Source organism: Brachyhypopomus gauderio, chromosome 3 (genome assembly GCF_052324685.1).
Source record: "Brachyhypopomus gauderio isolate BG-103 chromosome 3, BGAUD_0.2, whole genome shotgun sequence".
NCBI classification, from domain to species: Eukaryota; Metazoa; Chordata; class Actinopteri; order Gymnotiformes; family Hypopomidae; genus Brachyhypopomus; species Brachyhypopomus gauderio.
The window spans coordinates 30429175-30446953 of NC_135213.1; the positions used below are offsets into that span (position 1 = coordinate 30429175).

Below are 17779 nucleotides of genomic sequence, written 5' to 3' on the forward strand. Positions count from 1 at the left end.
ATTCCCATGGGCCAATTAAAATGTTTTGGGACGTAGAACAAACTTGAATTTTGGGCACCTTGGTACATAGGATCGTGTAAGTAGTGACTGTTTCCTCTATTAAACTAGGTGTAGTTCTCCACTGGGAATAGAATAATCACTGATTCAGAAACTCATCCAAAATTTGACTTGAGCATCAGAATTGAATATATCACATTCACTCACTAAGTCAGAACATTTTACCACCTATTACCAAAACTGGTTTTGTTTGTTAAATACAAGTTGTTGCATGATGTGTTCATTTAAGCAGAAGATTTTTTAAGCTCTTTTAAATGTATTAAAGTGCTATTGTCACAGTCACCATCTGTCATGGCAGGGGAAAGGGATGTAATTTCAGAAGCAACCTTGAATATCAAGTAGATGTAGACCTATAATATATCCACCTCTCTTTCTTAAGAATACTCCCAATTCATGTTGCTTTCATTTCATTATCCAGTGATTTTAGTATTTGGAAAATTGTAATTCTGTAAAATTGAATTCTATTTAATTCTATAAAATAATGTCACAGGAAATGAAATGTCAGGTGACAGTGTCCTTTTCAGTGTCCCAGTGGGCTTTTGCATTAAGGTCTTTGATGGAGCCTAGCTAAATACAAGAGAACTTGTATCTTGTCTTCTTGGAGACCTTACACTGCACTTTGAACTTTGACTTGGGGGTGACTTTGGGGTCTGTTAAAGGCATTTTGACCTTATAAATATTGTGAAAATGCTATACAATTAAAATTTAACTGGAGATTCCATGTGTTACAAGAGACATCTGCTGGACATTTCTATAAAACACAAATCGTCAGAGAAAATTGCCTTTGTGTTTTCACTCTGTTGTTAGGAAATAAAGTTTTTGTATGTCAGTGTGACAGAACAAAACCAAAATTCTCCTTAACATAATTTTTCTATTATTTTATTTGTACATTTCATAATATTTAACAATAAATAACCTCACAAAGTTTGAAATATGACAAACATCAGAATGTACAGTGCTAATTTTAAAACGTCTAAATTATAATTTCATCAGCTACAGTAGCCTATATAATGTACTTTTGTTAAATGCTGATAACACTGTCTTAAAATTGATACTGAAGGCACAATCTAAACAGGTTGCATAATAAGAATATCCTCACACTCTTGCTACACTGGATAGTTAATTTGCCAATGATGTATATCGTTCCTGGGATTTCGGGGGGGGGGGGGGGGGTGTTGTGATAATCAATTGATGTTTCTTAATTGTTTTAATTAAAATTGGAGAAATTTTTAGATGCCAATACAGGTACTAACTACCTCTACTTACAAAAAAAATGTTATAAAACAGCACATGTATATTGTGTGCCAAATATTCTATTACTGTGACACAGAAATATTAATGCTGGAATTTTTTGTAGTAATAGCTTGCACTAAATGTATCGGATACAAAGTTATATGTTGTCTCATTTATCATCGGGTGCTTGATTAGTCTCCTATTAGGTGACTTGACAAATGTCCTTAGATAAACCTGTTTCCATTTCTACTGAGTGATCAATATCCCTGATCAATATTGATTTCTTCATCTGCTGTCCTTTTTCTTCCCTCCATCAATTGCTCTTCCCTAGGCTGAGTAGTTCATCTTGTGAGTGAACATATCCTCTTTTAAAAGCATGGAGCATATCACTTATGTTTTCTGGAAGATGTGTTACTTCAGGCTGTTCTAAGTACAGAAGAGAAGTATAAACTCTAACAACCTTTCCAACATCTTGTGTATTGAGTGTTTTCCACAGCTGCTGCTTGGACATGGTATAATTGCATTTGTCCACATATAATCAAAAAGAATACATTTAATCACAACCAGTATAAAGATGAATCAATCTATTGCTGTGGCAACTTAATTAAGAGAAGTTGAAATGGTCTAAAATAAGGGATGAAGCCACATTATTATTTCTGTGAACATCAACATAATTGAATCACTTTAATTGCATGTGATATTTATGTACCATAGAGGTGTTTGCAAATAACTATTAAAATAACTGTCAAAAAGGTGTTCAAACTTGTGTGTTTGTGTGCGCGTGTGAGTGTGCGTGCATGTGTGTGTGTGCACATGTGAGTGCGTGCACGTGTATGTGAACATGTTTGTCATAATGCCTAAATAAATAAGCCCTTACTGTGTCATATTTTAATGTTGTCTTTTAGGAAAATATATTGTTTTAACTAACGCTAAGTGATCAACATCAGAAATGACACATTGTTGTCATGGAAAGTCTCATTTTATGAGCAGGCTGCAAGGTCATGTTTATTTCCCCTTGAGCCACACGTACCTCCGTGTCAAACCTGATCTATTTAGGTAACATATTCATCTGATTCACTTTTGTCTTCTCCAGTAGCCACTGGAAGTACTGTCCACCCAACTTCTGTCTTTCTTTAGCTACGTGGAGTTGAACATGTATACTATATACATAATTCATCCTATCTCAAACTGTAATTTTCAAATGACACCAAAAACATGAATATTGTAGCTATACGTTAAACAAGCTCTGTGCAAGTAACTATTATTACTGAGTCAGCTTTGGTTTATGTTTACAATGATAACTATACATTAGATTTTCCACAAAGATATGAAGAAAAAAAGATCTTCATGAGGATGACAAGATGTGAACAGTAGATGGCGATCTTGGGCAGGATTCAAGATGACATTCACTTTGTGAATGACCACGTGGGCTTCCAGTGTTGAGTTCAGACAACTGTCGTGTCATTATTTCGCTTGTACTTGTAGTAAAGTACCAATCTGGTTTAGATAGGCTACATATATTAAATATTAATAAATCTTTTGTTTCATTTGGATATTTCTCCTCGACACACTTTGGCACAAGAACCCACCTTAGTTTACATTATCTTTCTACACGCTGACATGTGGATCTAGTTTATATCAGTCACACATCTTTATGCGCATTGATCATTAATCAGTTTAATCTAATCATGGTATCAAGACCTTAAACCTATGCGGGTCGCTTACACGTAAACCCGTACAACTGATTTCCTCATCAAAGTTTCAAAAAACAGAAAGAGAGTTTTGTTAGGCATCAAGTCATGGGAGTGGCAACGAACTAAACGATTTTAATCAGCTATAAAATAGAAACTTCATGCAGTAAAAAGTAGTGTTCAAAAATTGGTAAATGATAAAGTTTACATATTTGTGTCTGATTGACTGAAGTCTATCTACTAATGAAATGTCCAATATGAGGATAAAGTACAATAATGAGAAAATCATGACTGTGAAATGACACATAAACCTAATATCTAAGATCTGTGATGGTGATTCTCACTAAATTATATGAGAGGAAACCATGAGCCCGGGAAACGGCGTTATAAATAGAGATCTGAAGTAATCGAAAGACACGTGGCAATTATACTTTCTGCAGATAGTAGGGTAGTTATATCTACAGAAAACCACCACTTATTGTGATTTCACATTTCAGGCAGCTACTGAAGTTCTGTCAAGTGTCAATGCGGGATTACTGACATTTCACAGAGACTAATATAAAGTGATATGTAATGTAGTTAACTATTGTTTTAGGGATTGGCCCCATGGATTAGAGATTGAGTAGTTAACATAATTTAGAATCATCCGCGTTTTAATTGTAAAATATTGTAGTTTGCACTGCACGCTTCGACAGGTTACTTTAAAAAATCTTCCAGGATATCTGAATCAACGACTGAGATACCGGTGGCTTGGATGTTTGCAGTGCACTGTCACCTTACTGTTTTTGTTCCCCTTTCCGCCATGATATCAGTAGCTTTCGATTACATATTCATTACATACAAAACTCCTTTATATAACAATATAACACAGACACGTATATTCATCTAATTGTGTTTTATTTGAAACATCTAAAGCGCCCCGTTGTTTCCATAACTCATTCCTCACCTCCACATGTCTTCACATCACTCCTGTGATTTAAATTCAACCTCCTAATTTATCAGGTGTAAGTGCATCAGTTAAACCACGGTTTGATTTGACTGTTCAACTGTATTTCCTTAGCCGACTATAGACCCTGCCCTTAGTATTTATCACTCCATTGACGTGTTGTAGGCAAATGGGAGCAGAAGGGCTGATCTTGCGCCTGAAGAGGTCATCCTGCCTACAGTTGCCACTTGTTGCCAAAACCCTCGGAGCCTGCGGACTCGCCGCGATATCAAATATATATATGTATAGCAATATATATATGTATATATATTTATATATTTTTTTCCAAATCGAGTTTCCTCGCGATCGTAATATCTAGATGTTGAAACGGGAACACGTCGACGTCTGACTCTTTGATAAAGGGATACTTTTGAACAAATTAATTGCCTTTGACCGGAGAAGCATGGTTGACAACACAAGCATTGCAACTAAATCTGCATTGGTAAGCATCCGATGTCCTGGTTACAGCATTCGGTGTAACGGAGCATAAAGTTTTTATTTTACAACATTCAACATCTTTAAAGCTATTTCTTAAAAAGTGTGTTTGTATAAACGGAATTTGATGTTTTAATAGCATCTGATACCCAATTAGGTCGCTTAGACGCACTAGCAGCGCACTAGCAGACAGTACTGAGGCTGTTTGATAAGATATTCTGTTACCTTGAGCAGTACATACATATGAATCAGATTTGATTTCATTTACCTGTCTTAGTAACATCTTTCTTTTTTTACATGTTAGCCTTAGAACACGAGAATTTCCACTTCCTTCCAACTTTTTGAATGATAACTTTTGCAACTCAGTTTTTGTTAGACGCAAAATATCTGGTTTGCCTGTATGTTAAAATACTTAATGAGTGAAAACAATTGTAAGTTTGTACAAGAAAACGGTTAGTTATATACTCACTGCAGAATGCAAAGTTTTTTTGCCGTTTCGTTATATTTTTAAGAATATCTGGTCAATTCGCAAGCTCCCTTGAAAAGCACTAAGATGTGCGCCCCGTCGTAACTTTAGTGACTTTTGCATTTACTGTTTTTGCTGGCGTGGGCATTTATTAGCGTTTTGTTCACCTATGGCTGGAGGTTTGGGACTGACGCTCCGTTTCCTCCCACAGCAAGCCGCGTTTTCGTCAGCGAGCACCCTTCCCCTGCACGTCCCCTCTCCCGCCCCACACGGCCACTTCGCGGGGGCGCAGTCTCACTCCGGCGGCACCGGGATGAAGTTGGAGGCGGTTATGGAAAACCTCCAGCGACAGCAGGCAGCTCGCCTCGCCCTGGAAGAGAAGCTTCGCCAAGCCGAGAAAGACAAGGACATCAGGTCTATGGTGGAGACCCAGATCCAACAGCAAGCTCTCGCTTTCCGTCACTACCAGGCGTCGGTTCGGGGGGCTTTCGCCGGAGGGGCACCAAACTCGCCGGGTTCGAGCTCCGGCGAGCGGCACCGCAGTCGCCACGACGTCCGGAGTCTTGCGGAGCGCCTGGACGACTCCGACATGGATGATGAGGAAGATGCGGACCGCGGAATGGATGAGGACGACCGGGACCTTGAGGAAGAAGACAGTATGAACGAAGGCATAGGAGACGATGATCTCGAAGGACCCCTTGCACGTTATCCACCTCGTCATACCTTGCATTCCGGTGCGGGACAGTCTCCAAAAAGTATTTCGGCGCTTCCTCTGTCCAGAGTTCAGCCTCCGTATGCGGTTCCGAGGCAGCCCGAATCACCAAGTGCACTAACACCGCACGCACAATCGCAGCACCACGAGTGGACTTACGAGGAACAGTTTAAACAGGTAAGACAGCATCAGCTGCAGGTTAGGTTTAGAAGTGAAGAAAGTACCTTACCCCCAAACTTAAATAACTGGCATAAAATAATAAATAATGACATCTAACCAGCATTGTTCTCACAGAGTTTGCAAAGTTGGCACACCAAGAACCTTTCATCTGTGTGTATCAGAAATGCCTCAGCATCCCGTAACTGTCCAGTACAAGTTCATGAAGGCCATGTGGTCATTTCACTGTACACAATGGTTTTTCACAGTGATAGATAATTAGCCTAATGTTGTGTTAAGAGTGTCTTTACGTATAAGATATTTTAGTTCAAAGTATTGAGGTCCTAGCTTAATAATATCTCTGAATAGGCACTGAACTCCTTACATCTCCATTCACTCTTTACTCTGACTTTGCTGTACTCAGACTAACTTCCAGCCAAGTTACATAATGTCTGAGCAGCGTATCCAGGTGGCACATGCCTTTCTGTCTAGCTTTACCTCTATGCTAATTGACCTCTATGCTAATTATGTCCATGTTATGGCACTAACTAGGTCTTAAAAAAATCAGTGAAGAAACAATACATATTTGTGCAATTGCAGGCGTGTGATGGCATTACAGAGTTATGCACTGGAATTGTCAGCATAGTGCTCATATAAGCTGCCCCAGAAGATAGCTCAAGCGTATTCTCTGAGGAAAATTTACATTGATACAATGACGGCTGAGCTCTTAAGCTAACACAGATCTATATAGAGTGGGCCTGGATGGACCTTTCATTCTTTATTTATGATGGATCATTCAGAGCCATGGCTAAATGAGATGTGTACATTAGGGGTTGCATTAGTGTATGCACTGGTGTAATTTAAGGCATAGAAATGCAATTCAAATGAGGGCATCAGCCTTAATTGAGGGTCATAAAATGGAACATAACGACATAGGAGCCTTCTCCTCTTATTCGCATATGAGCAGCATTTCAATGGAAAAAAAATGGAAGGGCATACAATGTCCTGTTGTTTTTCTACACTCACTTGTGTAATACAATAAAACTGTCATAAATGTCAACAAAAAATACAGGAATAACTTTATACTATGAATTTTTTTATCAGAATGTAATTTTTAATATCAGTTTGAAAAAGCATTGTGAAGTTCAAAAGGTGATAGAGGTTATGTAGATCAGTTTCTGCAGATGCTCAGTAAAAAGTCTGTCAGGAAATGCTAATAGGAATCAAAACAAGCTATAAAAAACACCACACAGTCATAAGCAATTTTCTTTCAAAGAGGTCAGAAACATGCTTTTTGTAATCAGCCTTAAGATATTTCCACAAATCAATTCACACGCAGTAACAATGAAAGGATGCATTTAGCAGACTGAGTGGAGCCAGTATACTGCCTGTTTTTGACATTGCAAAAAAAACCCCACATTTAAAGGCAATAAATACCTCTCTGAAATAAGAACAAGATGTTGCTTTGGGGGTGAGGAGTGTATTTCACTGGACATTGTGACCAGATTCCTGAACTTTGCATTTATGACAGTGAATAATGCCAGCTTGTCTGTTTAGCTTTCAGAGATTAACCTTTGACATATTACAAGCCACCACTTTTAAACATTTCTTTTTTATAACTTCATGCAGCGGTTTTACTCTGGCCAACTTATTAATAAGATGTTATATGCTATCTAGTGTCCATACAACAAGTGTTTTAGTTGAAGAATGAGTTCATGATACATTGTTTACTATATATTTTGATTTCTTCATTCTAGTATGTTTATTTTTTTTCCCCCCGGCTGTGTACGCACACCCGTGCATGCGCAGCAACACAATAAGGGACAAGTAGAGAGAAGCCAAATAAACCCCCAAAATCAAAACGTTTGTCACACAACCGTTTGCTGTTTGAGGAAGAGTGAGGCGGGCAGGAGGAATGAAGTGCAAAGTTACGTGGAGTTTTGGCAGGAGAGCAGAAAACTAGACCTGCTGGCATTCCAGTCTGGCTCCCACCCAAAAATGCTGGGATCTCCCTGTCTGGCAGCGTGCATGTGTGTCGGCTTACAGCCAGAGCATTACGAAATCGCAGCAAACTGCATAGTTCGACACAATCCAGTCATACAAACGTGCATGTGTTTGTTCAGCGTACCTTTGGTGGACACACACACTTTCTCTGTCACATTGTTGTAGCCCTTCTGACAGTGATTGCTAGACTGACAGATTTTAGAAAGAACTGAAAGCATATTACGGATTTGTTTTGTGTCCTGAAGAGCAGTCTGCCTGTGACTAAAATAATGAGCATTATGTTTAAAGTCCAGTGTTATTAAATACATCACTTCTTGAAGTTGGTGAAAAAAAATTAATCTAGCAAACTTTTAATCTCATTATAATTGCTGGATAACAACAGAAAACCTTTGTGTGCTCCTTCCAGCCTGCACTTTGGATTCAGGGCTCGTATTTGATCTCCCTTCTGCCCTTGTCGTTCTTATGCCATGTTTTGCAAACATAAAAAATTCTCCGAATGGCTTTTTCCCATAACAAGCCTCCTTCGGAAGGCCATGGAGGGGGTGGGAGGTGGTGGAGGGGGCGGAGAGGTGGTGGAGGGGCGGAGAGGTGGTGGAGGGGCGGAGAGAAGGTGGCGGTGTACTGTTTCACTACAGAAGCCTGCAGAGACCAGACGTGTGTTTCCCTCTTTTGTTTGCTTTGGCAGATCTAGGCTAATGGCTGGCTTCTCGACTCCAAAAGCGTTAACTCTAAAATCTGGGTACTATTTGGTCTAGGATTTATGGAAACAACTATTGTTTTCAGAAGTAGTTAGAAGACTGCACTGTGTCCTACATATTTAAACAGTCCGTTCAAAGAAATACAAAAGCATAGTACAAAAGAAAAAATTTTAAGCCTTAAATTATTCTTGTATCTACAAATTTCTTATATGTTTGTTTTGTTTCCAGACACTTCTCTGTGAGCTATGTCACAAAAAGATTACTCAATTTAGAAGCAGTCGGCGGTGACCTAATTCTGACTTGGAGGAACTGGAGGTGAAGCTAAACATTTCTTGGACTTAAAAGGGAAATGAGGCAATTGTGAAATCACTGAAAGGAACACAAAGTTCCTTCTTAGTCAGGAAGAAGAAATAGGTTTTGTGTTTAAACAAACATTGTTACTGGGTTGGGGCTTGATGTTGCCTACTTCTTTATTTTGTCGGATGGGTCCTTACAATAAAAGAACAAAAAGAAAACCATTTAACCCATCTGTCCAAGTGGCATGGAATGTGAAGAAAGAAGGTCTCTGTAGGGAAGAGTAGCCATAACCCATAATCTCCAGCAATGGGATATTTTTAAATAACCTACCCAAGGCTGCTCTCAAGTAACACTCGTCCCTTCAATTTAGCACCATTAATATCTTCATAAAAACGCTGGGCGCCTGTCTTTGACCCAAGCAGACACACAGAAACTTCAGTGTCAACAGAAGAAATTCCTTCTCTTTTTTTTTTTTGGTTTTTTACGATGCTTGCTCCACCCCGCCGGTTGGTCCTTCTGCTTCACTGCAGCGCTGAGGCCAAACCTCCACAGTCCACAGATCCATTAAGTCACTCAGCATGCGGCCTCAAGCTGAAACACATGCATGGAGAAGAGCCCTCCTCCATATGGTAGACACGCTGGTGTTTATACCCAGCAGCAGTAGTAAATGTAGGCTCTCCTGACAGCCCTACCCCACAGCCCGTGGCTCCCCAACTCACTGTGCGCGCCATCACTGGAGATGTTTAACAGCATTCCCTTGCTATTGTAGAAAAGTTTTTTTTTTTTTTGTAATAGGTTGCTTCAGAATTGGCCACAAGCTTACCGTAAAACCAAAAAGACAATGCTCCGTCTGTATATGCCAGTCTAGGATAGCCTCCTGTGACCAAGCCTTCACATTAATACTGTGAGAAAACCTTCAACGCTGTTCTCAGATCAGTAGCTTCGGCAATGTCTTCAAAAAACTGAAAAAAAGAGAATTAAACAGTAGCTGGTAAATGGTGTGTTGTGGTTCTGTTTTAAGACTGTGTTTGTCAAGCCTCCGTCTTCACATATACTCTGTCAGGGAAAGTATGCCTGGAACTTCTTTCTCCATAACTCAAGCGAGGAGTGCCAATAAAGAACCTATTGGGACACAATGTGCCATTGAAGATCTTGTGTTTTGTCAGCAAAGGGCTCCATATTTATTAAAACACAGCCTGTCTGGTTTGTTTGAGCAGTCTTACTCTGTATATTAGGGTTTTATATGTGCATGCCTGGTATTTATACAGCTTCTTGGAGACATTGGGCAACCAGCTCATTTAATACAAAGACATTATTATTAGACAAGACAAGCCACTCTTTGAAATATGAGTGGAATAGGTTGTAATACTCAACATGGCACTTATAGTATGTTAAGTCAGTAAATAAAACCAAATGCCTCGTTCATATTTTTACACTGACGCAAGCACAGATTTTAAATACAACTTTCTTTGTGACAGTCTTTACTAGCTGTTGACTAAAATTACTCAAAATTGCATTATGTTATATAGTAAGACCTGATTTATTAACATTTGGCATGTAATTCACATATATTTAATTTGACTAGAAACGAGCTTTGCAAGCCAGCTGGTCATCGCTAACTATATTACAGTAACTAGCTAGCTGCTCTCAGCACAAGGAGAGCTTAACTCAACAGTGACTTCAGCATCACTGCAACAGCATGAAGTATGCGTGACTTGTAGAACATATCTTTCTGTACTGTTTTTCACAAACAATATACAAGTGCTTGAGCCTTTATACCAGTTTTGTTACATTGTACCAACAATTTCATATATCAGTTAGGGTGACCAGAGTTTTATGCTAGACAGTTTGTTTTTTCCCCATGTTCTAGATACCAGAATGTCTGGATTTGTCAAACTTCTGGAGTGAACTGGTAGTTGCTTTCCAATTGATCGGTATTATTTTATTGTGTCACTGGGTGATGTCAAAGCAAATACCTTGTATTTCATTGGTTTAAGTCATACCACACCTACCGGTTAACCACAGAAAGTCTGTGTTCTAAATGCGTGTGATGTCCTCCCTTTAGCGGTTATTAAAGTGGCCACCCTGCTATTTGTTTCAAATTTATGGGTGGGTCTTCACTATTCTAGATGAGAGCCTGGTCTTGCATAACTGGAAATAACGGCCTGGGGCATTGCAGAGATGGCCATTGGCTGGACAGACAAGGAGCCTTGCTTAATGTAAACCGGAATGACCATTATCCTAAATAGAACAGCACTAGTCACGAAATGCCTGACTGTGGTCTAATGGTTTGCACTCCATCAGAAGATTTTTATTGAGACGGATGATCAGTCAAATGCAAATCCACATTTTCATCCACTGAAGTCTGATTGGATATCACTTCAAATGTAGACCATTAACTTTAAACAAATCAGTTAGTGCACATACTTTCCTCTGTATGTGTGTGTTCATGTGTGTGTGCGCACTCACGTGTGTGTGTATATGTGTGTGTGCACACACGCGCGCGTGTGTGTGTGTGTATGTGTGGTAAAATCCTGTTTAATATGGTGGGTGTCAGTGCCTCCTCCTGTACTATTGAATGTGACTAGACAGAGTGCCAGTGTGTTTTGAAGTACTGTGCACTGTACCCCTTACTGTCTCTTACCCGTATAGCTAATGGTTTCCTGATCTTGACCCTTAGTCTGAGAATGAGGTGTGACTTTGAGTAGTTGGTATGCCACATGGCAGCAATAGCTAGACCTTAACTAAGAGAAGATGCTGTGTAGTTTTCTGTCACCTTATCTCAAGACATTATGAATTGTTGCTCCAGTGCATTGTGGGTTTTGTAGTATGATAGGTTTATGAGTAATGGCGCACTGTTAAGCTTCACATTATTAGGGATGAATTGTTCTTGGCCTTTTATTTTTTTTTTTGCAAATGCACCCTGTGTATCTGTACACATTCATGTAAGCACCAAGTGACAAGGCACCTGGTGTACTGCTGAAAGCACAATGAATAGTTCAGTAAATATGGTTTTTTCTCACATTAAAGGCAGTGTTCTGTACATTATGGGTTAGTAAGCCTTGGCTGGTTGTATCACGTTTGCTGTTCTCATATTTCCTAAGTAACCCACTGATATCAGTTTGCAAGCATAAAGGAGTGCGGGTTAAATCAAACGTACGGTGGACACGGAGGTCCATAAAGATGATTTGTCTTAAAATCATTGAGCTATGGACTGCTCATGATAGCTAACCTTTGGCTGTATTTCCAAGGCAGGGTCATGGCACAATTAGAGCTCAGCCTTTTTTTTCACCCTTAAGGTAAGATCTTATGCTATCATGGTAGGCTGTATATAATTATAGTCCCACTGATACTGCCTGCTTAATACCACATTCCACACGATTATGTTAATTAAAAAAAAACTTTGTATATGGCCTTCAGAAGACCATGCAGTAAAAACACAGGTATTAGAAATACAGACATGTAGTGATATAATTATCTCCCAGTGAGTTCAAATGACACATGTCCTGTACAAGAGTTTGCCTAATAAATAACTATTCAAAATATACTTTCAACTATTCAAAACATACTTTCATTCTACAGATGTTTCTGATTTCTGCAACAAATGCTTTTCTATCACATGCCTAACTTACTCTATTTGAGCAGATGCATTTCTGCCATATATATCTACATTTGTATGTCAGGCTCACAATTATATATTCTAGTCTAGACTATTAAGGCTGTTTTACTGTTAGCAGTAGTCATAGGACTATAATTTACCACAAGTGCTGTTAGTTGTATTAGTTGTATATGATATTTCTATATTAGCTGCAACTATTTAACACAATCCAGTTTAATTCTAGCACTGCTAACACAATGTTTTTCTATCACTCTGAGCCTGCACACAGAAATAAATGTTTAACCAAGTTGGGTGTGATGTGACTTTTTTCTTTTTTTTTATCTTTTGACTTTGGCTGAAACAACCTATCCATATTAAAGCTCAATTTACCATGGTAAAACTTGAAAAAAGCATGCGCCCCCCCACCCACCCCTTAGCGTGGGGTCCATGTGTCTGATGTGCTGTGGTCAGGCCAGTAGTGAGTCAACCCTCTCCCTCTGTATGGCCTCTTTTATTAAGGGCAGGAGTTAACAGAAGGTAGGGTAGGCAGGAACCGAGCTCTTTGGATCAGCCTCGGTTATTCTTGTTTCCAGGATTAGCTTGCTTGTTGCAGCCCCCACCCCAACCCACAACAAACACCCACACCAACCACACACACCACAGTCCTTTTGACAGCTACAGCCTGATTGGCTTGTTTTATATACAGCTTGGAAATCATTTTCATAGCCTGTAATATCCAACATTGAATTTGTGGTTCATATGAAACTGATAGCGAATTGAGCGTTAGAACTGACCATATATTTATACTTAAAAAAAGGATCATCAAAGGTTTACTGAAGACTGTGGTACTTAGTATTGCTGTAAAAGTGTAATTCTATCATTTGGGTAGCCTTTACTCCAATGCCTCCAATTAAAATTTATGCACAAGATTTAGGCTAGACTCAGCCTAGTGCATTCAGCACAGTTCATAGGGCCTGTTGGGTGTAAAGATCAGATGTAACCTAACTCAATTACCTTGTCTCTAATCCCACTGCCAGTGGAGGTCTGTTTGTTTTGATGATGGAACAGTCCACTGATTCAGTTTAGCATCTGGTCCCTTTCCACTGTGGAGAGAGAGAGACAGAGAAGTGTGTTGTGTAATTCCTGTGTTGTTGAGAATGGTGCATTTAGCAATGCAGAACTGGTTAAATTAAACCAAAAACTCATTTCAGAAATGAAAGAGCTAAATGCAAGAGCCAACTTCTTGCCCATTTCTGTCACAACAGACATGAGCCTGAGCTGTGGACATTAAATACCTTTAAAGACATAAGCTACTTCACAGCAGCATGTCTTCATTTTGATATAGTTAATGTAAGTCAGCCATAGCCAAACCAAGTTAACCAGCCAATCAAGTAACCTGAAAAACACACACTGTTCCTGAAGCAGTCACAGTCACTGAAGAAGAGAAAAGCACCTCTTGCTTTTGTTTAACCCTTCACTAAATATATATAAATATATAAAGTCAATATATATATAAAGGAAACAGGAGCTTCCAAAATTTGGTGCTGCTCCTCAGGGCATTTGGGATTCTAGAATTTCTCCTAAATATCCCGGCATCTGTTTTCACAACATGGTTTTTTTTTTCCTAACCTGTTCTTTATGTTCGGTTGATTTTATTGTATGTAGAAATAGTGCCCTGTCTGTGGCGGGAGGTAACAGAGCGTGTCGAATGTTAATGCTCTTGCGTGCCAGTGTCCACTGCCTGTGACTTCAGCTGTGCCCTTGACGTGTGTTCAGTCAGGAAAAGACAGCGAGGCCGCGAGGAAGGCGGGAAATTCAAGTGTTGCTTTCGGTGGTGGTGGAGGTGGCTCCTCGTCTCTGATTCAGGAGGTTAGTACACAACCCCTGTCCCCACCCCCTCCCTCCACCCGCCGCCGTTTCTCTTACTCCCCCGTCTCACTAACACCCCCCCCGCCCCGCCAGCGCCCTGCTTTACAATGAGAAACCTCATACTTGTTACCCCCCCCACCAACCCACCCACCGCTCAAATGCGGTGACAGTCAAGAGAGCTAACAATAACCCCAAAGCCCAGGTCTCTCCTGTGAAGCTCTTGTCCTGATGAGATAGTGAAAGACAATACTTTGAACACAGAACTGTGGTGTCTGCTCCTGCAGTTTGAGTGTTACCAGTGATACAGAATTAGTATGGCTGGATTAGTAGGTAGCATACATATATCGGTTCTGTGTATAATCTTTACATGTGGATACATTAATACTGTTCTTTAGAATTCTGTATCTGAAATGGCGTGACAAATTGCTCTTGTTAAATGCTTGGCAGGCATTCTCTGAAATTATTTAACTCGGAGGTGTCTGTTGCTGTTCCTCTGTTGTACAAGCACGTGTTCCTCTTATTCTGCTGTGCTGTCCTTCAGAGGTTCAGAAGTTTCATCAAATCCATGACTCACACATAGCAAGCATCCATTGCACTGGAGCGTGTCTTGCTAATTTTGCAACACCCATGAGAGAGCGGGGGCCCATTTCTTTTTTAATGGCCTACAACAAATTCAGGGTTCAATTAGAGCCTGGATTCCACAGCCATGTGATACAACACCCCCCACCATCACAAAAGAATCCTCCATCATAGTCTCACTTTTGTCCCATAGGCAATAGCTGTGCAAAAGCCTATCTCGTTTCTTTTTTCTTTTAAAAGCAAAGAAAAAAAGGGGGAAAAGAACTCCAACAGCCATTGACATTCTCTTGCCATGGAACTAATTGACTTTTGTTTTGTTCAAAATGGGGATAAACTAACACCCGTGTGCTAAAAGATTTGTGGGTCAGTGAAAGAGGTGGCGGAAAAACGAGGGGGGGGGGGGGGGGGGGGGTGTCTAGCACAACAGCAGCAGAGAAACAGGCCACAATTAATAGAGAAAACAGTGTCCAGCGGTCCTGGATCCTTGAGACTGTTTGTTTAACAGATTTTCTCCCTGCACCCAATTCCTCTCCAGCAGCTGTAAAGATGATTTATCAAGTCTGAGGGGAACGATGAAGTATTCTGAATGAAACCACACGCTTGTCCCGCAGAGAGCTCCCATTTCCTTTCATTTCTACTTAGTTGTTGTTCACAGATGATGAAGTCAAATGTTCACTCTGGAATGGAAAGACACCAACAGAAACACAGAATAATTGTTCCACGGCATTTAAAAAAATCTACTTAAATTATTATCTACACCTTTGTGGGGTTTCCAACAGGAACGATTTCTCAAGGCCATATCCTGAGAGAAAAGGCAACAAAATGTTCTGATTGAGATTCTGCATCTGTGCAGAACACATTGTGTCAAATCCTGTCGGCATAAATAACGTCCATTTGTGAGGCCATTTGTTTCGATGTCATCGTCACTGGACACAAAATAAGATGGCCAAGCAAACACTGCGCATGTCTTTATTTTTTCCGATTCCGAAGTTTAAGGCGTCACACATGCAAGGACAGACAGCAGAGAGATGAAACTCCAAACTTAAATACAGGCAATTGTTTAAGAAAAATAAGCACATATGAAAGATTGATACAAAGCAGCCAAAACAGGGTTGTTGATTATTTAATTATTTCTTTACTTATTTACTTCCTTGTTTACTTAAGAATTGCCTTTCTGAACACGTTGAACACTGTGGTCATGGAGTCGACTTGCATGTAATTCCAATGATTTTATTATGTTTTTTTTCTCCATATCTTATTTTTTGTGCTTTTCTCTAAACATTGATAGGTTATATTTTCCTTCGTTCACATTTTTATGTAATATCGGGAAGAATGACCCAGTGTAATTTTCCTGCTTTTTGCAGGAGAAGCATAACAAACATGAATGTAACCTTCGGAGCACAATGGCTGGAGTATGAGGATAGCTGTGTTTGCGCTTCCTCCTGGACGGACACTTCCAGTGTCAATGTTGAGTTATGTGTAGGAGTCTTTGCGTTTTCAGATGACTTTTATTGAACCTCGCACTTGTGATTGTATGGTTAGTGTTACTTTTCCAATAACAGGCCTTTTAATTTGCCTTCAGATTAATAATTTCAGTAGAGGAGACGTTACTGTCACCTAGGGTTCGGGTTTCTTCTCAAGGCTTAGGTTTTATTATGCATGACATAATGGGATGGTCTTGTTGGTTTAGTGTAGGTGTAAAATGTAACTGTTGGATTTCACATTTCAACATGTAGTGCATATAGTGACATGTAGAGATACAACAGAATGATGCATGCAGTTTCCTCACGGCTACTGTAGTTTCCTTAGATTCTGTTAATGGATTGTGTCAAGGTTTTTCAGTGAATGCTTCTCACAGTTGAAGCTTGTTCATTGACATTGTTAATCACAGTGTCTGATTTAAAAATATTACAACCCGCTTGGATGAACCCATATCCGCGGACATCTTATCAGTAATACACTCAACCCAGTTCTGCACCCCACCACCCAAAAATAGGGGCAGGGAAGCAATCAGTAAATTTAGATTGAAGTCCACTTGAAATCAATACAAACTAGATACATCTCCTCATGCTGTAGATCCTTGGCCAATCACGACTTCCTCAGCTTGTTTCTGCATTGTTGTCTGCCCAGAAGCATACGTGATAGTAAAGAGGAGGAAGAACATGCATCAAAGACAACAAAACCTACCTGTGCACTGTAAGTGGTCGCAGGTCCAATTAAAAGTTTCCTAGCAGAATGTTTTTTTTTTCTTTCTGAACTGACAGTCATGTAGCTTTGTTTTTGACTATCAGCAGATGTCAGAGTCAAACATGCCTGATCATGATTGACTGCACTGCTAAAAAGCAGCCAGTTCTATCAACAGAGAACATTATCCCCATCTCCTAGGATAGGGCCTAATGACGTTAAATAGAAATTTGACAAGGTAATGGATTTGTTTATCCTCCCCCAGTTCCATTCTCTTCCCTTTGGTGCACATGACAAACGTATTTGTGTAGAAAGGAGCTAAGCAGGAAAAGGATTATTTAAGGTTACTCACAAGAGGGATGAAAGATCAATATTGACCCTGGAAGGAAGAAAAAAAAGACATGAGAAAAATCCAGTGGAGGCCTATATAATTTAGGAAATAGTCAGCATTTATGCACAGGGCCAGTCTTCTTTGTGGCATCAGGTGTGTCAGAAAGCTAGTTCACTGGAACCGGCACCCTCTTTAGGGGGTGATCTCTGACCAATAAAACTTTATAACAGATAGCAGAGAGGAAGTCGTTTGTGGAGGAACCCCACTGAACAATTAAGTGCCATGGTACTTTTAGCCATCATTGAGAATATATATTTTTATGTGGTCTGAAGTGAGACTTGGTCACATTAATGGTCTGGTTAATAAGGAACGGTAGTAAAGTAAGTGAAACACAGCTAGAATTTCAACATATGTTCAGACAGTTTCCATTTCTGCAATAAAAGTAACATATTTTGCTCTTAATAATTGTAATGAGCAGAGCATG

General features: G+C 39.7%; 1 protein-coding gene across 2 annotated transcripts in view; it reads left to right on the forward strand.

Moving 5' to 3' along the window:
- Nucleotides 1-4267: 4267 nt before the first annotated feature.
- arid3c (AT rich interactive domain 3C (BRIGHT-like)) overlaps nt 4268-17779 on the forward strand; it is a 59071-nt gene continuing 45559 nt past the window's right edge. Inside the window, exons 1-3 of one of the 2 annotated variants that reach the window (XM_077001084.1) lie at nt 4268-4408; nt 5079-5756; nt 14109-14201. In XM_077001084.1, the coding sequence (XP_076857199.1) occupies nt 4370-4408; nt 5079-5756; nt 14109-14201 (810 nt within the window). In that variant the 5' untranslated portion in view covers nt 4268-4369. The remainder of the gene's footprint in view (nt 4409-5078; nt 5757-14108; nt 14202-17779) is intronic. The other variant, XM_077001085.1, reaches the window with a different exon arrangement.